A 23,724-nucleotide genomic window follows, 5' to 3' on the forward strand; every position below is an offset into this window, starting at 1 on the left:
GCCTCAAACATATGATAATCTCATTCTTTGGCATGACCTACTGTAATACTCTGTTGCTGCACAGTCCGTTCACCTGCAAGCTTCCGGAGCCCAGAATAGTACGCCTTACGCTTGCTACTTCAATCCCAGCCTCGAGCAGGATATAGAAATACCCAGTATTCTTCAGAACTCCAAACTTGAATAACTCTAATAAAATAGGAATTCATGAGTTAATTAAATAATAACAAAAATAGTATGATGTTGTAGTTTATTTTTGTTTACCTAGGAATCATCAAAGGACACGGAGCCTGCCCTCCCAACGATATCTCGGAAATTGCCTTTGTCACTAGACATGGTTTTCCTATTATTTTATTCCATAGGTACTCCGTTAGCAGGTCTTCTTCATATGATGTGAAGGAGGTGGCTTTACTAGCGATTTGACAATCAATCCTGATGGTGGCTTGGCTTTGGTGGTGGTTCTGCTATGTCTCAAGGTGGTGCCTTTGCTCGTGGTGGAAGTGCCAATGAATGGGGTGGCTTTGGTGGCGCTTCTGCTTTGTATCAAGGTGGTGGAGGTGTCAATGAAGGAGGTGGCTTTGCTGGCGGTTCGACAGTCAATCCAGGTGGTGGTCATAATATCAGTCGTAGGTAGGTATATTTTGATGCTTATTTTAATATTCAGTCAGTTCTGTATTCGAGAGCAATGATCACCGTTAGATTGTTGCAGCTAAATGGAGCTATGAATTTTCCAGGCATTTAACTTTCTATATTTGAGAGCAACGATCACCGTTAGATTGCTGTAATGAAATGAACCCATGAATTTTTCAGACAATTACTTTTGGATAATCGGAAGGAATCAATTCGTACTGGATCGAAAAGACAAAAAAAGAAAGAAAAAAAAAGGAAATTATCCTTTTTCTGCGTTCACACAGTGTTTCCCTCCCATGTCTAATTCGTACACGAAAGGCTCCCTCCCATGTCTAATTCGTACACGAAAGGCTAACACGTTTCGCACATGCACGGCACGAATAGGTTATACTTTCATAGCAACCGAAGAATTTATTAGAAGCACCAGAGAGAAAAGTGAGATACCAATTTGGCTACCGTTCCCATTCACAAAAACCGTTCCCCCGCCACGCGAAGATCCAATTTGCCTGATCTCAGCTGTCATTCGGCTAATCTAAAAGATAATCAAACAGGAAACTTCATAACCATACGAACAAATTCAACACAACAAAACATTATTCCATACTATCTTACACCAATTTCCACAATACCTGTGCCGTGAGGGAGTCAAAGTCACCGTCTGCGTGTTCCCCGGATCCATTTAACAATGACTGCCACCAAACCACAAACAAACGCAAAAATCCATCAAATTTTCTCAGCAACCAAACACGAACTCCCAAATAAACAAACAAAATTACCAAAACGATCAAACCCCTTTTCCCCAACACCAATCCACTCCGACCCAAGTAAACAATGACAAATAAACATTTAAAAAAATCATAAATTTGATTTTACCACTAAATACGCAGAAAACAAAAAAGGTAAAAACAGTACCTGAAGTTCAACGAGCAGCTCGGATAATTTACCGTTCTTAAGAAGGATGGTGCCAGTATACCCTGCGCAGAGAACAACCAATCACTCAGATCGAATACAGCTAACTCCGCAACCAAACAGACCCAGTAAGAAAAACACAGAATACGGGCGAGGGATGAGTACCTGCCCCAGCTAAGATCAGGATCTTGGAAATCCCTATTCCGCTCTGCATAGCCATGGCGGAGTTCGTGTTCGATCAGAAAGTGCAGGACGGTGAGGAAACGACGGCGTATTTATTGATGAGAACCGACTTTGACCTTTTTCTATGTCCCACGACGTCGTTTCGTGGGTATTGTGTTCAGGATAGTACTGTACAAATACATTTTTTTTTTAACAAAGATATTATCTTTTTTTTTTAACAAATATATTATCTACACTAAGAGAGAGAGATATGTTTAGCCTTACAATACGTTAGCAATAATGTGGTTCAAAATCTAAGACCTCTCACTTACGAGCGAAAATGAATATTATTAGATCATAGTACTAAGTAGCTACAAATACTCATTTTTACTTTTTACATATCATTCTCAAATTTCAACCGATCGAATAAATTAAAAAAAAATAAATGACTAAAAATAAGCAAAAATCTGTAAAAAATAAAATAAATGTGAATAACACTTTCCTTAATTTATAGACATGACAAGTGACATGAGCCTTGTGCTTGCTTGGCCCAATTTGTTTATTCAAAAGCACTTGGGATTAGGTTGGTCCCATCCAAGTAATCTTAAGTGATGTTGAGCATTAGCATAACATTAAATACCGTCATGAGTGTGAGACGATATTCTAAATTACTTAATTTCTGCTAATTTATAAGAAGATGATCTTGACAACCTGAGACGATATTCTAGACTACTTAATTTCCGCTAATTTACAAGAAGATGATCCTGACAAACGGATACAACTCATGTCTCGCATTGACATGTTTCATAGTATTTCATTGTGGATTTTTTTTTGGGAAAGGCACAACGTCAATTGCTTTAATTTCTTCTGATTGGCGAACAATGTTTTCAGGAAGATACAAATCTATTAGGACATGTCCTACTATTATGCCCATTCTCTTGGCACATCCTGCACTTGTATGTTCTTCTGCTGCCAAGCTTGACCTTCACCCCAACAAGTTTGGGGCATGTCCTGCGATTATGGCCTCTTTGACCACATATCTTGCAGTGGTGATGTCTTCTAACCCCGCTTTTGTGACTGCTCATCAACCTCGACTTTGGACAGGTTCTTCTGTTATGGCCCTTTTCGCCGCAAACGCCACAGGTGAACTGTCTATTTATCAAACCACCGTTTAATTCTGGACAGTAGTGTCTTCTATGCCCCTCGCGTCCGCAGTTTCGGCAGTAAAATTTTATTCCTGCATCGCAGAAGGGAAACAGATTCAAGTCAAAGCCTGTTGCATACGTTTACATTCCCGCATTCTGCGGAACAAGGCAATAGAACAGATGGAAAATAAGGTTACAAAATGTGCCTGTACTAAACAATGGATGTAATCCTAGTATGCAGATTCAGTGACAAACTACCAACAGTAAATCTACAATGGAGTGTAAGAACTTACCCGTCATCGAAATGCTCCTTTTGCGACGGTTTTCTGGGTCACTAAAGAAAGCTTTTAAAGCCTCCGACGTATGCTTTCTTGCTGCAGCAGTTCCTTTGGCTTTCTGCAACACATATAAAACCAATGCAATTAAATCCTCTTTATTTTGAAGTTTGATATGAATGTTTGAGCACAAAATTCATCAAAGTTAAATATTGGAAGTTCCCAAAAGTACTTAATCTTAAAATCTGGACCTTAATTGCAGCCACTCTTTGAGCATGAAGCATAGGATCGCGATGGATGATCTTCATTCTCTTACTAAATAGACCGGTTTTGGCATTCAGACTCTGCAATCATCCAACTAGACAAAGAAGATTAAATTCATGATATGGAACTCAATGTTTATGCCGTGTCCTCTATTAAGTAACAGTTTATGAACTAATATACCAATTGCAAAACCGAGCATCAAGCCAATAACAATAACAAGCGTCTGTAGAGTTCTGATAGGTAAAAATTGCAGGTATCATATATAGATATAGCTCTAGGTTGCAATTAATACGTGATCTTGTATGTATTCATGTCATCCAATTTACATGCAACATTTCTGGTAAGGTTGAAGCGGATAAACTAACTTTTAGAGACCGGCTGATCTTCAGTCCAACTTCAGGTGGTGGTGATTGGTACACTCGCTTCGATTTTCTCTTCACTAGCTTTATGTCTAAATTGTCAACTTCATCATCTTCCTTCACTCTGAGCGGAGAACTGGGAGGGGGAAAAGTTAAAGTAAGATATCCAAATTTACACTGCATCATGAAAGAACTCAAAATACTTGACATGTAAAAGCTAAACAGAAGAAAATACTTGAAAATAAATATGAAGCAAAATTTAGGTAGAAATACTTGCTTCAGTGATCATGTCAATCTTTCAGTTTAAGATATCCTTTCCAAAACTAAAGTCTAACTAAAATGACCAGATAAAAAAGGCAGTGATTAAATTGTTATAAACTAGGTACTAAATACAAGGAACAGCACGGCAGAAAATATAGAATATGGAAAACAAACCAAGAGTGCAAGATAAAGTAGGAAGGCTAAGACGTTACACTGAGCGAGCATTCTCCCATGGTCGTTCATCAATCGACTCTTCCCATATGACACAGTCTCCTGAACACTGACGACAAGTCATTATGCCCTGTTACGATAAGCGAAAGGTTAATGAGTCGAGTTTCCCTTGAAAATCAATGCCTTATGCTTTATTCATAGCTATAGCACATTCTTAATCATCTAACCGAAGCAAACGAAAGATAATAGATTCAAGAACAACAATGTCCGAATCGATAATCAACAGCAACATAGCACATTATGAAGTGCATGTTCTATCCATATCTTATCTATAAGCAACTCTTCACAATAAGCTTTAGAAAAAGCACAAACCTTCCCAACACACTGTGAACAATCTGATCTGGACCTTTCTATACCGCACTCTGAACAAGGAGTATATCCCCTCCCCCGGCAACTCGGGCAAGGCAGCTCCCTGATATACTGCCCGTTTGGACCAAACCACGACCTGGGTCTGCGCGCACCCAAACTAACATTCCTGAAATTAAGATACATTTATTAAGTCTAAGTGCCAACTTAAACATAATCTAAGCAGACAATGCGGGCAGCCACGTTAGCTAGAGTGGATGTGCCCCTATCTACCGAGAAATTTCTCAGTGTGCCAGTAACACGACCCGATACACCAAATGCCAGTAACACGACTCGATACACCAAGTATCAATGTTTGAAATTTTTTTTCAAGTGTCCAATGCTCCTATCAACTCGAGTCCAAATTACCCTCCGTAGTTTAGATTGGATTAAAATAGAATATCGTCTTTTAATTATGAAATAAGAGTCAGATACTATAAACAAATGAAATTATATGAGGTGGAAATTTTACAAATTTACAAACCTCGGCTTTGAATTGGCCTCGAGCCCGAATAAGTCTTCGGAAGGATCATAACCCAGCTGCCATACCAATCCCAAAACACCATCAATAAAAAAAAATGCAGTCAGATTTTCCGGGAAATTCAAGAGAGAGAGGGTACCTGCGGTGGCTTGGGGGCTGAGACGGCGTCGTCGTTGGTTGAAGATGAAGTGACTCTGGGCACGAACGTAATACTGCTGCGACTGCAACTGGTCCTTGTGTTGGAGCGAAGAAAAAGAAAGAAGCGGACGCTCTTGTGCCTCCATTGCAGTGCGAGTACAGAGCAACAAAGCGACGACATTTGACATGAAGAAAAAAAAAGCTCAAGACTTCGCAGGCTGCAAGCGGCTTTGAGAGTGGAAGAGTCGCGTCCCGTTGCTACACTGACGTCTAGCGTGTGGCTGAAAATTAGACAACACGCGCCTTTTCCCCTCCTTATGTGTCGACATGGCATGCCATTATCAACCAGCCCACTAACTAATCATCTTGGGCCGAAATTTAAAAATAAAACGTCAGCAACCAGCCTAAAAGTTGTTTTAAAATGGATAAAATTGTAGCAACCATCCTCTTAATTATAACTGAATTAAAGTAATGATTTTTCAATTAATTACTTCTTTAACTCATCAAACGTGCAGCTACGGTTATTTACATTAACTCCGTCAAAATAAGGTACATGCTACACACATGATGTTGAATCATGAGGTAAATGTGAAAAACAAAAATGAGAAAATAATAGAAATCATCTTTTAACTTTAACTCAATTGGAGCAATGATCTCTCAATCTTAATCCAATTGGAGAAATGGTCATTCAACTTTAACTAAATTGTAACAATGGTCATCCCATCATGACTAATTTTGATTAAAGTCTTGACGGAATTTACAAAAATGACCATATGTGTATATTTTGATGAGTCAAAAGATTAATAATCACAAATTTTTAGTTGAAAGACTAATATTTCAATTGGATAAAATTAAAAAACTAGAGCTACAATTTTTCCTTTTTAGTTAGAAGACCAACGTTTCAATTTTCTCCCTACAGCATATAGGGGAAGAGACAGAGTTGCTGAAACTACACTCGTTATCTTCCCCTGCGACTGCACAAAACCCTCACAAAAGCCCTAGCCAGTTCCTCTCTTCGCAGCTCTCCGGTAGAGGTAGGGTTTTCAGCACCAACACCTTCGGCTTCGCTCCGAGTCCGAGCTCGTCGACGAAGAGGCTTTCCTTGAAATGTCGCCAGTCGGAGTACTTCGACCAGCAGAGAACCAGCACCGCCGCTTCCCCGAACAAGCCTTCTCCTGCTTCGCAAACTCCCGCTGGAGGTACTTACTCTGTCCTTGGACTATTTTATCCTGTGCTGCTGTAGAAAAATGGTTTGAAAATGGATAGAGTTAAGGGATTGTTTGGTTACATGTAGCTGAGCAAATGAAGAGTAAGAAAGCGTGAAAATTTTGTACTTGATTGCGTGTTGTGTAGCTGTTTGGCTAGATTAGGAGCCCATTTAGCATGAAGGACAGGGTTGAGTTTGACCATTTTGAAGTTAGGGCCCGTTTGGGATTGCTTTTGGATTCTCTAAATGGCTAGATTATGAGTGACTGTAATAGCCGGTGGTCTCATGTGGTGATATGTGTAAAAATCTTGCGTTCAATACAAATGTCTTCATTTTCTCTTTGAAATTATTAAGATATCTAGACAAGCAGAGTGGGACAAGTATTTGTTCATTGCAACTGTACTAAGTTTGATAGTCTATCCCTTGAGATATGAACATCTGATGACAGATATGTAAATATACACGATTATACTTTCGTGCATCTCCAACTTGTTGATGGTGCATAATGTAAGTGATGTAATATGTACTAAAATGTTTTGTTTTGCAGTGATGAGGGCAAGATCAGGAAGGTGTTGAAGGTGGAGCCTCTTCCGGATGGATCTGGCCATTTCTTTAACCTCAGTAATTGTCTTATCCTTGAAATCTTGGTGGCGAACATTACATTTATCTTCACCTTATTATGCCATAATATATAAGTTGATGCTGCGATTTTTTAATTTTCAGTCATTTAAAGTATAGTCAATCGTTGGTACATCAATGCTTTTGGCAAACTTTTCCCATTTATTCATCAAGCTATAGACTTTTCAGCTGTAAAGTTTATAACTAAACACCATTATGCTGCATGTTTAAACAATGGATATGCAATACATGGAAGAAATTTAGGTGATCACGTTTTTTTAGGCGAGGTCTGTTTGCAACGTATAGTTTCTATTAAATCAGTACAATTTTACTGCACAGAAGCCATTTACTATACTTATTGGAGGGTGCTAAGTTTTTTTAACATATATTGCTGTTATCATTATGGCATGATCAAGGTGTTCAAAACAAGCTTATCAACTTGGACGAGAGCATTTATATTCCTATCACCAGGGCAGAATTTGCCGTTCTCAAATCAGCTTTCAATGTGTGATGTCTCTCTCTCCTCCTCCTCCTCCATCTCTCACATACACTCATCCACCCACCCAATTATCCGTGTATAAAACATACCTGCATTTGCTGAATCGTTACTGGTTAGGACTCATACTTTTTCTGTTCTTTGCAGTTCATCTTGCCGTACATTTTAGGTTGGCATGCCTATGCAAACTCCATAAAACCAGAAGCTTCGGGCCGTGCCAATAACTCTGGTATTAAATACGGAGGAGATTTTGAATGGAGCAGATAGTAGGGACACTAAGGGAACTTTAAAGTGCAAATGATGATGGTTTGATGTTAATCGTTCGTTGTGTATGTCCTGTTATTATGTGTCTCCAAATTTTGGGTTGACTATTAGTAGTCTTAGTTTGAGGTGGCTACTTTAGATTAGTTACTAAGAAAGAGTGTGGTTTTTTTTTTTTTTTTTTTTTTTTTTTGGAAAATATTACCAGGGCAAAGATGTCAGAGAACTACAAAGGAAGCCTACACCGAGGTCAACAAGCAAACAAAGCAACATAACCAAAGTTACACTGGAGATAGAAAAAGAAAGAAAGAGTTTTTTTAGCAGGAGATGGAGCCCTAGTATTCTGTGATATTTCATTAGACAAGAAAGACAAATTGTTGGTCGCTCTTTATATTAATCCGATGGCTAATCTACTTTATTAAATATTTACGTTAAAAAAAACAAAAGAAAAAGAAAACTTACAAAATAAATATATTCATCTATTTATAACAGTGAGCTACCCACAGATGTATCGAAATTACTATAAATATTGGTTTTAAATATTATGTGATCTGAACTTGAAAATCTCCAAGTAACTACAAACAAATATCAATTTATTATACCACTACCTCAAATACTAATATGTTGTTGTTTTAACTTTTCTATTTTTTATGTTAATTTATACATGATACGATCCAATTGTATAGTTGGATGTTGATTGCAGTAGCGGAGTCATGAATTTTACCCATCTATTTAAACTGAACAAGGAAAAAAAAAATTATAAGAAATATAATAACGCAAAATCATAGATTAAAAGCTCATTGAAGACTATAAATGTAAATGTATATTAAAAACTATATTTCTAATATGACATAGAAAAAAGGTCAATAATAAAAAATCCGCACAACATACAATTAGTCACCAAAGTAACATGACTAGAAATAGTCTGAGGCCCAGAAGCAATGTTGCTACTCTGATCTCAAAAGGCATTGCATAATAAGTGTTAGTTGATTACATTAATCGGTGATTAGCTGATATAATAAAGAGAAAAAAAAAAAAAAAACCAACTTCGTCTAAGGACAGTTAGAGCTTGATATGGATCAAAGACTAAGGGATATTTCAATTAGTAATACTTTTTAGAAAGTATATGTTAGTAATTCTATAAATAAAAAGAAAATTGTATAATCGTTAATGTTCATTCATTTGTTGTATTGCTAATGATATAGTATAAAGAATCAAAGTATAATATTTTTAAAGGAAATTTTAACGAAAAACTCCTGTTACTGTTCACTTTAACGAAAAATCATATTTTTACACTAAAAAGTCAATCCTAGTATTATTCACTTTACCCTTTATTTTATCCTTATTATTAAAACTCAAAGTTTTCAAGTCTTTTTCATTAGTTTTTCTATTTTTAAATGGACCAGACGGGTCAAAATTTTGAGAAATTTGATAAAAAAAAATACAAATAAAAGTGAGAAAAATCAAGTAACTCTCCTATGCCTTTATTAGCCCTGCCAGTGGTTAATTGGCATGACAATGGAAGGATCAATTTCATCATAACATGAATTTTGGATTTGGCATAAAGTTAACTTATGGAAGTTTGCTAGATTAAGATTTTGTTTTTTTGTTTTTAAATGATATCAGATGGTGGCTTTGCCATAGTCATCCACCTTTTCGGGGCTAGAAAGACTCACAGAGGCATTTCAACCTTCTTTGGTCATCATATTATGATTCACCACACCAAAAATCGAACTCAAGATGTGACATATAAAATACAGGCATAAAATTTGTCATTAACAACTGGAACATCCGACCATGATTTTTTACGCTTTGCACACGAGAGTTGAAAATGTTATCAAGCTGGCTCCATCGGTCACGATTCCCAACTTTATTCAGAAAATGAGGAAAAAAAAACCCGGATCCAATAGTTATCGAACCCAAAGCCACAACTCAATTACTTGTCGGGATAATGCTAGGAAGATTAAATTTGAAAACTAAACGATATGTTACCAACAAGAATGAGCATGTTTATCAACATTTAAGCAATAAACCAATCATCAACCTTCATGTCTTTTAATTTTCAAAACTTTGTCTACAAATTTAGTTTCTCTAGCATTACCCTTACTTGTTCCCAAACATTCTTGGCTTTTTCATAGTCAAACATTTTCTGTGTGTGCTTTTGCAAATTATGTAAACATTTAACTTATTTTAGCTATAATATTCTTTAAATTAAATTACTAAAATTCACTTCAGAATATTAATCCAATAAAAATTAGACTAAAATAATTGTTCAACAAATAGTTGTAAAATTAAATTAATATAACTCCCTAAAAGTCATTTCAATCACGGAGCGTTATGCGTGACTTACAAATTTTAGATGTATTTATATGTGATGATTGGTTCAATATATAGAAATATAAAATAAGGGCGATTATCATCTTTAATAATACATGCAGGAATTTAAAGTATTTTACATAGAATATGTAAAAATAAAAAAAAAAGTAATAAATAACAGAGGTCCTTGATACACTTGACAGCAAAACATATCATGAACTTATATCGTTCTGTCTTATTGAAAATTTAATGTGTTTGGTTAAAATCAAATATTAGCATTATTTGTATATTATTTAGAGATGCAAATTGTGCAATTTTATTTTTATTTTTTATGACCGTATGTTGGAAGTTTTCGCAAATTGGTCATAGAACTTTTTGCCATATAAGGCTAATGAATCTTTTCCAACTTACACGAATTCAAAATTATTTTTCACCATCCTAAGAATACACATCTACTATACTGCATAAGTCGCCGAAGTCATGATACTGGCTTATTTATTTACACTGTAGTCTGTACCCCCAAAAGCTAGCGCGTGGTCGTTTTTCAACTATTTGCAAGCAAAAGCCCATATATAGTTCCACAAAATCTTGCCGTGATTGATGTCCAACTCTCTGCAAAAGAAGAAAAAGATTTTCAAATGGATTATGGAACTAAAACAACGCACCATTCCACCAATTTTGATTTAAAACCATGAGCAACTCATTGGGAGTAAAATGATGAAAACAATCTACTATTGAGAAATCTTTTTTGGACGATTCAAAAGTGTATAGCATAAATAAAATTAAAAAAAAATTTTAATCTTATACCCTAATATTTTAGAGGTGAATCCATTTAGTCAATCCGTCTATCATAATCCTCTTTCTCCCTTACATTTGGCAGTTGTGTAGATTTGCATCTCTAGTCAATTTTTTCTTCTGTTGTACTTTGTTTGTTGACAAAGTACTTTGCAAAAAGGAAATAAGAATTGGTGATTAAGAGTAAATGAAATACATACTATCAAACTGAAATACATACCTTAGAATGATTATTCCCACCACCACAGCCTTGTTGGTTCGATATATGTTTGGAAATTTTATCATCTCAATAGAACACTCAAACACATGGTAAACCTCATCTTACTATTTACAGCAGAATAAGTAAATCTTTTCCTTGAAGTTGAATGCTCTCCAAATGGAGAAGAGCTTGTTCTTGGTCTTTTAGAATTCCTCTGGACTCATGTAGAAAATCTCAGCTGAGGCCCTTCAACCATCCTTACAATTAGTCTCCCAGACATATGCTCTCTAAAAACTACAAACTCAATGAACACACCTTCCTCATAAATACGATTTCTCAGCAATATGCTCCCTAAACAAATAATATTGAACACTCGAAAATGTCAGGATAGTTCTATAGTATGCAAGGAGTAATAGTTCTAGTCTTACCTATTGGGAGAATAATGTGAATTCGTGAGGACAAATCATAGAGACAAAAGATCGAAACAAATGGCTTACTGACTGAGTCGACTCCCATCTGAAGCAAGGGAAGCATGCCAACAGGCAACATACCTGAAAAAGCAAACGTTAAATAAGAAGAAATATTGGAGAATCTATATACACAAAATATTCAGGATTTAAAAAAACATAATCTTCAAAAGCGAACAAAGACAAAATCACATACAATGAATCAGAAGAACCTAATCACATGATGTACCTTGTCCTTTCTGATGAGCTTGCAGCTTGAAGGAGGACCAACACTGAAGGCTTGAGCAAGAAGCTTATCACCCATTCAAAATTAATTAGAAACAAAACGAAATTTGAGCAATTGATCGTTTGCAAGGCTGACATGCATACAATTCAGAGACGATGGTTTACCTTTTTGTTTATAGAAGTGGAAAACATAATCTTGAGAGACGATGGGATTACCATGTTCTTTTTTCTTATTTTTTTAATGTTTTTTATTTTTTCAATAAAATGAATTATAAATTTATGTTTTTTGACAAAAGTACCCCTGCTATTTTGATTGCATTATTTTCATTCAGTTTTAGACTTTTTGTTTGAGGGTTATTTTAGTCTAAATATTTTTGGTGAAACCTTGAGGCACCAAAGTTGTTTTCTGACTTTCTAATATTAGAGAATATTTTATTTTTCAAAATTAGAGGATGTAAAATTGTTTTGGGATCCGGAGTCTAAATTCCATGGTCTCAGTTTTAGGCTTTGGCCAAATACATCGGAGATGGTCTAAATGAAAAAGGGTGCATTTAGATCTAGGTCCAAAAAATTCAGCTTCTTTCGAATTTTTTTGTTAAACGATAGATTTTATTAGATTAGATGTTAAATTACTTACCGAAGGGGTTCGAACCGCCGTCGTACAAGGACTCAACACTTTCCACCATTGGCGACTTGCAGCTTCTTTCGAATTGAACCTAGGTACATTTTCTTAAAAGTTTACGTCTAATTGATCTTTTCTTATGCCCGTTTTGCCATTTATAATAAAAATGAAAATATATATTCTGGACCTTATAATTAGTACCTTCAATAGAATAGAATAGGTTAAAAATCCAAAAGAGGAGAACTGCAACGAAAGGCTCAAGATTGGCCATAACTTACCAACGCACACTCTTGGGTTACATGAATTATCTCAAATTAAACTAAAAAAAATGTTACAAATCACATCTATGTTATGGTCAAATATGTGATTATCTAACTAAAAGCAAGATGGGATTAGTTTGTTTTATGACGTCCTGGTTGAGGGGACTTACCCCAAAAGCCTATGTACATTTAAATTAAGAATAAAAGTATATACATATAATTCTTTTCAAACGATAGAAAATTTTATTAATTTTGAAGGAAACATTTATATCAGGGCCCAAAGAATACAACCATTTCGGTTCAAAATGATTTCATCTATAAAGATCATCTTTCCTCGAAACAAAAGAAACAACAAGATGTGTTGCCCTATTACAAACGCTACGAGCAAAAGAAAACCTCTACGCCTCATCAATTTCTTTTGTAAACATATAAGAGACCTTCATGCATAGCGTCAGGTTGCATTGGACCATTAATCATGCCCACAAGACACCTAGAACCTGATTCCAACGTGAACCTAAAAAAACCTTTCTCTACACATACCAAGATAAAAGCACTTTACCGCTTCAACCTCCAGCGTTATACTTGATTCGTCGGAGAAGCTTCCAAAGTCACCAGCCCCCTGAAAGAATATGCCTGCACAATCCCTGGCCACCCATCCAAAACCACCTTTCCTAGTCGCCCTTCGCCACGCTCCATCACAGTTCACCTTCATAACGCTACAAGGTGGTCGCTCCAAGCAGATAGGACCAAAAATCGCAACCTGAACAGGACGTCGCACTTGACCCACCAGAACCAAGGAATTGAATAAATTAACAGAAAATTAAGGGAGAAAAAAATAAACAAAGGTACCTCCGTATCTGACCAGCACCTCTTGCCTTGGTTTTATATCTTCAAATTCTCCCTATTGTTGTGCGGCATCATCACTGTATCCATGAGTTGGACACATTTTATCTCAACAGCCAAACTATTCCTACGCTTCCAAAGCCTCCACAAACCAAACATTATATATCCACCGTATGAGCTCATGAACTTCCATCTCCTGCAAATAGCGTTTGAGAAGCCACTGTTAGCACTCAAGAAAATCCACTCGCTGCACCGTATTAGAATCAAGCTGGACTGGACTCCCAACCCAAAAGGCTTTCGCATACGGGCACTGAAAACACACATGACACTGCGACTCCTCCCCTACACCGCAGTTAGGACAAGATGTTTCAAGTCGTATTCCTCGTCGCTTGCGGTTGACCCTAACTGCCAAAATATTCTTGCTGCACCGCGCAACTTATGGAGCGCATCAAGTTTCTAGACAGCTGACCACAAATTATTTTCTTCTTGCCCTGCTATCGATTCGTCCATACCTTTCCTCCCTAATTCACTGTTGCGATTAAGATCCTGCGTTACTCTGTAGCCAGACCTGACGGACTAAGATCCATTCTTCTAGACAGCTGACCACAAATTATTTTCTTCTTGCCCTGCAATCGATTCGTCCATACCTTTCCTCCCTAATTCACTGTTGCGATTAAGATCCTGCGTTACTCTGTAGCCAGACCTGACGGAGTAAGATCCATTCTTCGTTTGACCGCCAAACTTACTTAGCAGCATGCTAATGATTACGCGTGCATGCTTCATCAACTTGAAAGCACCTATCAACAATATATCTTCTCCATCCTCCGGTACTTGTATATCATTTTACTCCACCACCCTTTCCTGCGTCTCATCATCATATCACAAAATAGGTTTAAACGTTTCGTGCGCAGGCGCAATAGATCATGTTTCATCTTGATATACCTTCCGTCACCTACTCTCTATCTATCGTACTCCAGAAATTTTTTCATTGCGACGGAAGCACAGACTGTATACCACGTGTTTTTATATAAGTAGTGAGAAATTTTATTTTTGGAAAAATTAGTTTCTAGTCTCTAGTTTATAATGTTTATTGACTAAGACCTTATCAGTTTTTAGATTTTGATCAATGTCCCTAACATTAATATATTAATGAATTACATGTAAGTTACATAATTTTTATAAAAAAAATTAGTAATTAATTTAGAGTTTTAATACTCACATCCTTATTAAACTCCTAAATAATTTTCAATTCAAACATTTCCCAAATATAAAAAATAAAATTAGAATAAGTTTGTACCCATTAAATTTTTATAAAAAAATTTCAATTTTTTAATCTTATTTGTATCCATTCTTAAATATATCAATTTGTTAAAAATGTACCATTTTTTACTTTAAAATGTCCCCATTATTTATATAAAATTTCATCCAATCTTTTCTCTAATTCATTTTTTAAACTTATATGGGTACATTCTATTTCATTGATTCCATGTCAAGTTTAATAGAAGAAATTTAATAATGTTATTATGCCTAATATCTTTTTTTTTTGTGCTTTTGAAAAATGTATCCATACTTTGGTACAATAATTTTTTGGTCAGTTTTGATGAACGTATGTACGCATGTACACACATGCAAAATATATTGGAGAGTATAGTTCATCTTTAATTTTTTTTAATCCCACTAAATTATGGGTTCTATTTAAAATCTCATTAATATAAATAACTACAAATTTCATTTTTAATTTAAAAATATAATAACCTACGTAGAAATACATTATTACATTAATGTCAGAGACTTTGATAAAAAACTAAAAACCACCAAGGTTTTAGTCAGAGAACATTGGTAGTTAGTGTTGAATGAAGTGCCATGTCAGCATAAGTAGATAGTGACTGGAGTGCCATGTCAGCAGGGTTGTTAGGCTGATTTGTTAGAAGTCGGTTAGATAGTTAGATTAGTAGCTTAGCTGCTAATTCTTGAAAGAGTATATATAACAATCTTAGCTATGCAATTGTATTCATTCAGAATCATCAATATAAAAGATTTCATTTCTCTCTCTTGTTTTCTCTCAATTGTTTCTTAGCTTTTCTCTGTTCTTCTGGGTTCTTCTGCATTCTTGCAGAACTGTTATCAGTTAGGGACCGCATCCAAAGTGAAGTTAGTAACTTTTTAACACATATATCTCACCATTTGTATAATGACATGTAGTGTGCTACTCTGTGTGTCGGTCACACTGAAAAATCTATCATCGTACTCAAGCACCTACAACGTCGTTGCAGTATACCTACTCTAAAAATATACATACTTGTAACTCACTCCATTAAGAATTATAGATAAGTCGCCCTATCTTATAGATGATGTACTAAATGTTAGATAACTAAGTGGACTTGGATTGTCTGCCCTTCCCATCCCATACCCTTCTCATCTCCTCTTATTTATATGGTCACGGTTAAGCCACGTCAACATTTTATATTGATTTTTTTTATAGAAATAATAGAACAAAAAACAATGGGAATATAAAATATTGACGTAGTTTAATCGTGACAATAGAATATAGGAGGGGATGTGAAGGGTATGAGATAGGGAGGGTAGACAATCCAAGTCCTAACTAAGTATGGTTATCAATCCCATCAAAAGCTGATGCAGTAAATACCGCCACCTTTTGTAATGAGCAATTATCTCTACTAATTAATAAAACACTCATCGCTGACCAAAATTTTATGAAATTACTAGTTTAACCTTCTAATTAAAATAGAACATGAATAAGAAATATGGGGTAGAAATGTAATTTCACACAACCAAATTTTATTTTTTTATTTTTTTTTCAAAGTCTCAGCTACATGTGATCTTAACATATATCTAATTATATATAAAATAAAAATAAAATAAAAAAAACTACTAATTTCCACATTCTCTATTACTCTCTTACTCTCTCCTTTTATTTCAAAAACAAAAATAAAAAAATTTCTCACACATTTTATGTGTGCCTATATACTAGTTTATTATTACCTAGGGGGTCCACGTTGTCAGTGGAATATTTCAATTTGTTGACCCAAAGTTTTGGCAGTGGCTGAAGAGAGAGAAAGGCACTCCATTTCATTTCGATGGAACGACACACATGATTGCTATGAAAGCAACTTGATTCGTGGTCGTGACGCGCGTGTGCAAAACGGGAGATAAAAGTATAACCTATTCGTGCCGCACGTGTGCGAAACGTGTTAGCCTTTCGAGTACGAATTAGACGTGGGAGGGAAACACTACGCGAACGCAGAAAAAGGGATTATTTCCATTTTTTTTTCTTTTTTTGTCTTTTCGATCTAGTACGAATTGATTCCTCTCGATTACCCGAAAGTAACTGTCTGGAAAATCGTGGGTTCATTTCATTACAGCAATTTAACGGTGATCATTGCTCTCAAATACAGAAAGTTAAATGCCTAGAAAATTCATAGCTCCATTTATCTGCAACAATCTAACGGTGATCATTGTTCTCGAATACAGAACTGACTGAATATTAAAATAAGCATCAAAATTTACCTACTCGAGTCTATCCTGATATTACGGCCACCACCAGGATTGACTGTCGAACCGCCAGCAAAGCCACCTCATTCGTTGACACCTCCACCACCTTGATACAAAGCAGAAGAGCCACCAAAGCCACCCCATTCATTGGCACCTCCACCACGAGCAAAGCCACCATCTTGAGACACAGCAGAACCACCACCAAAGCCACCACCTTCACTAACACCTTCACCACGAGCAAAGCCACCACCAGGATTGACTGTTAAACCGCCAGCAAAGCCACCTCCTTCACATCATATGAAGAAGACCTGCTAACGGAGTACCTCCTATGGAATAAAATAATACGAAACCCATGTCCAGTGACAAAGGCAATTTCCAAGATATCGTTGGGAGGGCAGGCTCCGTGTCCTTTGATGATTCCTCTAAGTAAACAAAAATAAACTACGACATCATACTATTTTTGTTATTATTTAATTAACTCATGAATTCCTATTTTATTAGAGTTGTTCAAGTTTGGAGTCCTAAAGAATATTGGATATTTCTATATCCTGCCCGAGGCTGGGATTGAAGAAGCAAGCGTAAGGCCGTGCTATTTTGGGCTCTGGAAGCTTGCGGTTGAACGGACTGTGCAACAACGTAGTATTACAGTAAGTCATGCCAAAGAATGGGATTATCATATGTTTGGGGCGCCTCTGGTCTGGAATCCGCATTTCGAATAACCAAAAACCACTTGGATTTGGCCATTGTTCCTTTGGAAGCAAGCGATATTCGGTCATTCAAAATGCGGCGGGTTCCAGATCCGGAGGCACCCCAAACATATGATAATCTCATTCTTTGGCATGACCTACTGTAATACTCTGTTGTTGCACAGTCCGTTCACCTGCAAGCTTCCAGAGCCCAGAATAACACGCCTTACGCTTGCTACTTCAATCCCAGCCTCGGCCAGGATATAGAAATACCCAGTATTCTTCAGAACTCCAAACTTGAACAACTCTAATAAAATAGGAATTCATGAGTTAATTAAATAATAACAAAAAATAGTATGATGTTGTAGTTTATTTTTGTTTATCTAGAGGAATCATCAAAGGACACGGAGCCTGCCCTCCCAACGATATGTCGGAAAATTGCACTAGACATGGGTTTCCTATTATTTTATTCCATAGGTACTCGGCTAGCAGGTCTTCTTCATATGGTGTGAAGTCGCTCCCAACACCAGTAAACCCAGCAAACGAAAGAGTCTCTGGTACATGTGCAGCATACGTCAAATCAAAACCTGCCATTTTTATCCTATAACAAGTGATTATTAATTATTTATATAGGGAAGTAGGAGGCTGGAAGGGGAAACGTCTAGACTATTTTGTTTATTGGGCTGACCCAATAATATAATAACTAATAGAGAGTTTTAACGAAAAGTTTATGGTAATTTACTAATTTTTCTTCTTTTTAGGTTAATATTAACAAAAACCCTGCGTATTATCGACAATATGATCCTTATGTAGAAATGTTGGTATGTAAAACATTATTTTGTACTATCTCTTTTATTTTTAGGAATATCGGATGAAATTGTGAATTTACAAAATTCTGAAATCATAAATTTACGAATTTAATTTACTGAAATCATAATATATCATTGATATGTTACCGTACTTAATTTGATTAGTTCATCAATTTAAACTTTTGTATATTCATCGTTCCATCTAGTTTTATTTATTTATTTATTATTATTTATTTTTTTTTTTGGTAATCTTTAATCCATTTCATTTGTTTGCTCAGGTGGAGAAGTATAGAGTTATTGAGATAGTCCATAGGAGCACAAATTTACAAGCCATAAAAGGTTGGAACCCTGCCCCTGCATCAATACACCATTGTAAAGTTAGTGGTCTAACCATTTTAGCTCCTAGGGCCCCACTGGGGAGTATCGTTTTGAATTAGACACTATCACGGACGTTTTATTTTATTTTCAAGTTTTTTGTTAAGGTGATAATAATGAATTTCGTTATAACAACTCCTTTTTTAATTTTGAAGACAACAAAATTTACATTTGCATGTGTTTTGAATTAACCACCAAACCGTGGTATTGAGTGATTATATTTGCACGTGTTATTTAGTCATTAACGTGTGTATTGTTTGAAGACTCATGAGGATGAGGGTGCACCCACATTTTCCCTCCATATATATCTTTTGTCCTGCTATAAGCCATGCATCACTTTAGCCCCAAATTTTAAGCACATCAGGTATCAGTTTTGGATGTTTCTTATGATGGTTTTTTTTTTTTTTTTTTTTTTTAAATTTATTATATATATATATTTTTTTAAATTGACCTAAAAAAACAAAAATTAAGTTCTATGCAAATACAACAGTATTGAAGAAAGTGAACGTTCATGAAGTAGTCTAACTTGTTATAAGCAAGTTTCTTACCCTTTTGATATGGACAGAGTATATACCCTTATATTTCAGGGCAACCCATGAGTTCCTAATTCATCTATAGGACTATTTCTCTTATGGGCTAATTTGGAAAAAGGAAATATTTTTCTCTTCTTGATTTCATAGATAACATAAATAGAGGGAAATGAGAAATTAACATAATAGTCTGCAAGCAAAGGGAAAAATTATATATAGGCAGGAAACAGAAGATATGATCAACTAATATTAGTCTAGAACTATAGTTTCAAACCTTTAATGTAAAAAATTTAAGGCTTTGTATTTGTTGGATTGAAGTTAATTGGACTAACCAATACAATTACAAATACAAATTCAAGTTGATAATGGTATTATTAAAATTAATTAATGATAATAGAGGTTGTTAGGAAAAAATAATTTGAGGATAGGCCCGAGCCTACCCTAATCTTAGGGTGCTCTGCCAATGACTGTGTGGCTACATTTGCACGTGTTATTTAGTCATTAACGTGTGTATTATTTTAAGACTCATGAGGATGAGGGTGCATCCACATTTCCCTTCCATGTATTTATCTTGTTATAAGCCATGCATCACTTTAACCCCAAAATTTAAGCACATCACGTATCAGTTTTGAATGTTCCATATGATGGTTTTTGTTAAAATTGACCTAAAAAACAAAATTTAAGTTCTTTGTAAATACAATGGTAGTCTAACTTCTTATATGAAGTTGTCTAACTTCTTATAAGCAAGTTTCGTGCCCTTCCGATATGCATAGAGTATATACCTTTATATTTCAGAGTAACCCATGAGTCCCAATTCATCTATAGGACTGTTTCTCTTATTGGATATAGAAACCCTAGCCTTTAGATTTTAGTACATAAAAAAAGCGATACATTTCATCCTATGGAAATAATTTAAATGTTATAATCATTTTGTAAACAAATGGAAGAAACAATTGGCATGTGTGTATCTATAAATTTTCGGTGCAGCACTTTATTCTGATTTCTTGCAGAAAAGGGTTGGGACTTTGTTACTAGTTAATTTTCTAATAATTTATAATTGGCTGTATTCTTTATACATGATCCAACTCGACTGATTAATATATTATTTTAAATCGCCCACTCCACAAAACGTCATGCAATTATGTGATAATTCATTAGACAAGAAAGACAAATTTGTTGGTCCCTCTTTAGATTAATCCGATTGCTAACCTACTTTATTAAATATTTACTTTTAAAGAAAAAACTTACAAAATAAATATAATTCACGTACTACTACAGTGAGCTAGCCACAAATGTATCGCAATCACTATAAATATTCTTTGTGATTTGTGACCCGAACTTGAAATATTCTTCAAGTAACTACAAATGTCGAAATCAATGTAAACATTATTTATGATTTGTGATCTGAACTTGAAATATCCTCAAAGTAACTACAAATGTATCGAAATCACTATTAATATTATTTTTGATTTGTGATCCCGACTTTATAATATCCTCCAAGTAGCTACAAACAAATATCAATTTATTATACCACTACCTCAAAGACTAATATATTGTTGTTTTAACTTTTATATATTTTGATTTTAATTTATACGTGATACGATTCAATTATATAGTTGGACGTTGACTGACATAACAATGGATGGACCAATTTCATCATAATATGATTTTTTTTTTTTTTTTTGTGTGTGTAAATTGTAAAAATAAGGGGGTCAAAAACCCCAAACAAAACTAAGAAACACACGGACAGACAAAACGAGCCTTAGGAGATCCCTAAGCAACCATCCATCAACACCATCCCAATCCACATAGAAGGATCATGAAAGATGCAAACCCTCGGATCTATATTGGAAGGATCATGAAAAATGCAAATCCTCATATCTATATTGTAGTTCCAATTAGCTAAATGATCATCAACATAACTTTTTTTCTCCAAAAATTTAAAATATGAATTTTGGCATAAAGTAGACTTATGGAAGTTTGCTAGATTAAGATTTACCTAATTAAACAGACACAAGTGATTAAGTAGATGATTCACGTCATTAATTAAGAATATTTCCAATCCCATTGGCAATTTTCTATAACTATAATCTTATTATATTACTAGAGGTCAATGTGTTAAGTTATTCAATGTGTATATAGATATGGTTAATTTAGTTTCAAATACTTGAATGATCATCAGCATCCATTGACCTAAGTTTATACAATAACAACTACTTGATTTATTTACTAATTAAGAATCTTATATAAAAAAGTTTCAAAAATTTCTTATACCTAAAAATAAAAATCTGTTTCTTGAGATTCATTAGTGAGTAGCTCCTTAATCATGTGTACCATCAAACCCTGTGAACCATCAAACCCGTTGGCTTGAGCTGTCAACATGTACAACACCCTTGACCCTATTTTTTTTAGTTTTATATTTAATTACCAGTTGTTATTTTTCTTAATTAGATAGATTTGTAATCTTGTTTATCAGACTTCTAAAGCCAGATTAATAAGATAATGCTTGTACTGTGAGACAAGTTAGTTAGATTTAATTAATTAAGTCATCGTCGATAAGCTAATGAAACAAGTTCTTAAGTTTTAAGTTGATTTTCATCTGCTGGCTGCTGTTATTAAGATATAGTATATACCTCGCTGGCTGCTGTCGTTTGTTTATTTATTTATTTATTTTTTTTTTATTTTTACTTTGTCTTTTGTAATGAAAGTTGCAGTTTTGGACTATTCGTTTACTAATTAAATAACGATAAATAGTCCACTAAATTTGGCTTATAAATCTCTACAATGATGTGGATAAAAAGAAAGAGCCTCAGGGTCTCTCCATGTTAACCGTACTAAACTCATCATCTTCTATTTTTTATTGTGGCTGCCGGCCAACTTCTTTTGGTCACATACATGTATAATAAGTAGCGTTCAAACGGTAATTAATTAAAAATATACATATAAAATTGTGTTCAAGCGATTAAAAGATCTGTGAGAAGTAAAAGGGCGGTATAAAAATCACCAACTTTAAGTTTGTTCTTTCACTCACTCATGACCTTTGGCCAAAGATCGAAGTCTTTGTAAACGACTGATTTACAAAGGATTAATTTGATGCGTCCATATACAGCGAGGACTTTAATATTTAAGCAAAGAAATTAATACAAAAATAAGAGGAAGCTCATCGTATTTATATGCTTTCATCATACGCCGAGGATTAATTTGTTTTCAAGGGCCAATTGATAATTACGTATGTTCTATGTTGACAACTATGTGGACATTCGACAACTACGTGGCTTTCGAAAGGTCAGAAAATGGTTTATTATTTAAAAAAAAATTGTTACAGAAATATGCCTTATTTTTATAAAGGAAATTAATTAGTTGATGCAACCCAAGTTATTGATGTTATGATGGTGGCACGTTGCATATTTAAGTGTGAAAACAAAGAAATGTTTGGAACTGTCAATAGTCCGAGTTCGATTTTTCACTTGGGGCCACCGACTTCAAATTTATCCCCCAAACTTCACCTTTCACTTAAAAAAAAAAAAAAAAAAAGAACTCAAAATTTATCAATATATCTTCAAAAATTTATCTTGAATAAAAAAAAAAAATTATCGATCTATGCAACCCTTGTCACTAAATACTGCAGGTTACTGGCTCAGCCTAAATCTTCCCACTCCATGGTGTTAATATAAAAAAAATACTATACATTAACAAAATCATTTCGACAAATGACGCTTTAATGTCGTGATGAAAATCAATTATGTCTATATACTCTGGTACAGTTACCAATCCTCCTCATCTTATTTGACAACTAATACTTTAATTCACTAACGATATCATGTGTTAAGAAAAAAAAACGTTTTGCTTGGTTGACCTACAAAGGATAATACTAGGAGATTGATTTTTGAAACTAAATTTTTTAAATTATATGACATGATTATTGATACTTAACTTATTACAAAAGTGTTGATTAACATGTTTATTTTGTATTGATGACATATCATATAATTTACAAATTTGATCTAAAAAATGATCTACCTAGCATTACTCTAAAAGAAACCCAATAGTTCACCATAGCTAATTGGCTTGTCATTTCAAAATTGACTAGCACAAGAATCTGTCACAAAAAATACTGTCCGCAACTTAATAGGTTTTTGAACATGATCACGTATAATAAGCACAATATATATACCTGCATGTAGAAAATTCCACACAGTCGTCGACCACCCTTATTTTTTTATGTTGTGAACTGTGACATATTTGTTTTAAAATAAATAAACATCCCCCCTGGTTTTGAAAAACTTTCAACTATGAACCAATAAT

The 23,724-nt window shown here is 34.8% G+C and overlaps 3 protein-coding genes across 3 annotated transcripts; 1 reads left to right on the forward strand and 2 right to left on the reverse strand.

Annotated features, from left to right (window-relative positions):
- Positions 1-959: 959 nt before the first annotated feature.
- On the reverse strand, positions 960-1,764 carry LOC137736629 (uncharacterized). The gene is made up of 4 exons (XM_068475867.1): positions 1,702-1,764; positions 1,540-1,601; positions 1,257-1,316; positions 960-1,159 (listed from the first exon to the last, which is right to left on the reverse strand). The coding sequence occupies exons 1-4, from the start codon at positions 1,754-1,756 to the stop codon at positions 1,013-1,015; spliced, it is 324 nt and encodes a 107-aa protein (XP_068331968.1). The 5' UTR covers positions 1,757-1,764; the 3' UTR covers positions 960-1,012.
- Positions 1,765-2,383: 619 nt separating this feature from the next.
- On the reverse strand, positions 2,384-5,378 carry LOC137738242 (uncharacterized). The gene is made up of 8 exons (XM_068477872.1): positions 5,199-5,378; positions 5,063-5,118; positions 4,546-4,708; positions 4,215-4,303; positions 3,748-3,877; positions 3,370-3,462; positions 3,137-3,239; positions 2,384-2,935 (listed from the first exon to the last, which is right to left on the reverse strand). Exons 1-8 carry the CDS (start codon positions 5,376-5,378, stop codon positions 2,586-2,588), a joined length of 1,164 nt encoding a protein of 387 aa, XP_068333973.1. The 3' UTR covers positions 2,384-2,585.
- A 383-nt stretch (positions 5,379-5,761) lies between these two features.
- On the forward strand, positions 5,762-8,202 carry LOC137736308 (single-stranded DNA-binding protein WHY1, chloroplastic-like). Its single transcript, XM_068475597.1, has 7 exons — positions 5,762-5,779; positions 6,117-6,436; positions 6,767-6,856; positions 6,952-7,025; positions 7,439-7,527; positions 7,666-7,847; positions 7,988-8,202. Exons 1-6 carry the CDS (start codon positions 5,762-5,764, stop codon positions 7,783-7,785), a joined length of 711 nt encoding a protein of 236 aa, XP_068331698.1. The 3' UTR covers positions 7,786-7,847; positions 7,988-8,202.
- Positions 8,203-23,724: the final 15,522 nt, after the last annotated feature.

Source organism: Pyrus communis, chromosome 6, assembly GCF_963583255.1.
Source record: "Pyrus communis chromosome 6, drPyrComm1.1, whole genome shotgun sequence".
Lineage (NCBI taxonomy): Eukaryota > Viridiplantae > Streptophyta > Magnoliopsida > Rosales > Rosaceae > Pyrus > Pyrus communis.

What these genes read in the sequence shown, in the direction of transcription:
- LOC137736629 (XM_068475867.1), bottom strand. Translation starts at nt 1,756, where the DNA reads ATGGCTATGCAGAGCGGAATAGGGATTTCCAAGATCCTGATCTTAGCT. An exon ending in CCTGATCTTAGCTGGGGCAG is followed by an intron (nt 1,602 to 1,701) that starts GTACTCATCCCT and finishes TTCTCTGCGCAG; the next exon opens with GGTATACTGGCACCATCCTT. An exon ending in TTGACTCCCTCACGGCACAG is followed by an intron (nt 1,160 to 1,256) that starts GTATTGTGGAAA and finishes ATTATCTTTTAG; the next exon opens with ATTAGCCGAATGACAGCTGA.
- LOC137738242 (XM_068477872.1), bottom strand. Translation starts at nt 5,378, where the DNA reads ATGTCGTCGCTTTGTTGCTCTGTACTCGCACTGCAATGGAGGCACAAG. An exon ending in TGGGAGAATGCTCGCTCAGT is followed by an intron (nt 3,878 to 4,214) that starts GTAACGTCTTAG and finishes TCCCCCTCCCAG; the next exon opens with TTCTCCGCTCAGAGTGAAGG. An exon ending in AGATCAGCCGGTCTCTAAAA is followed by an intron (nt 3,463 to 3,747) that starts GTTAGTTTATCC and finishes GGATGATTGCAG; the next exon opens with AGTCTGAATGCCAAAACCGG.
- LOC137736308 (XM_068475597.1), top strand. An exon ending in TGGCCATTTCTTTAACCTCA is followed by an intron (nt 7,026 to 7,438) that starts GTAATTGTCTTA and finishes GGCATGATCAAG; the next exon opens with GTGTTCAAAACAAGCTTATC. An exon ending in TTCTCAAATCAGCTTTCAAT is followed by an intron (nt 7,528 to 7,665) that starts GTGTGATGTCTC and finishes TGTTCTTTGCAG; the next exon opens with TTCATCTTGCCGTACATTTT.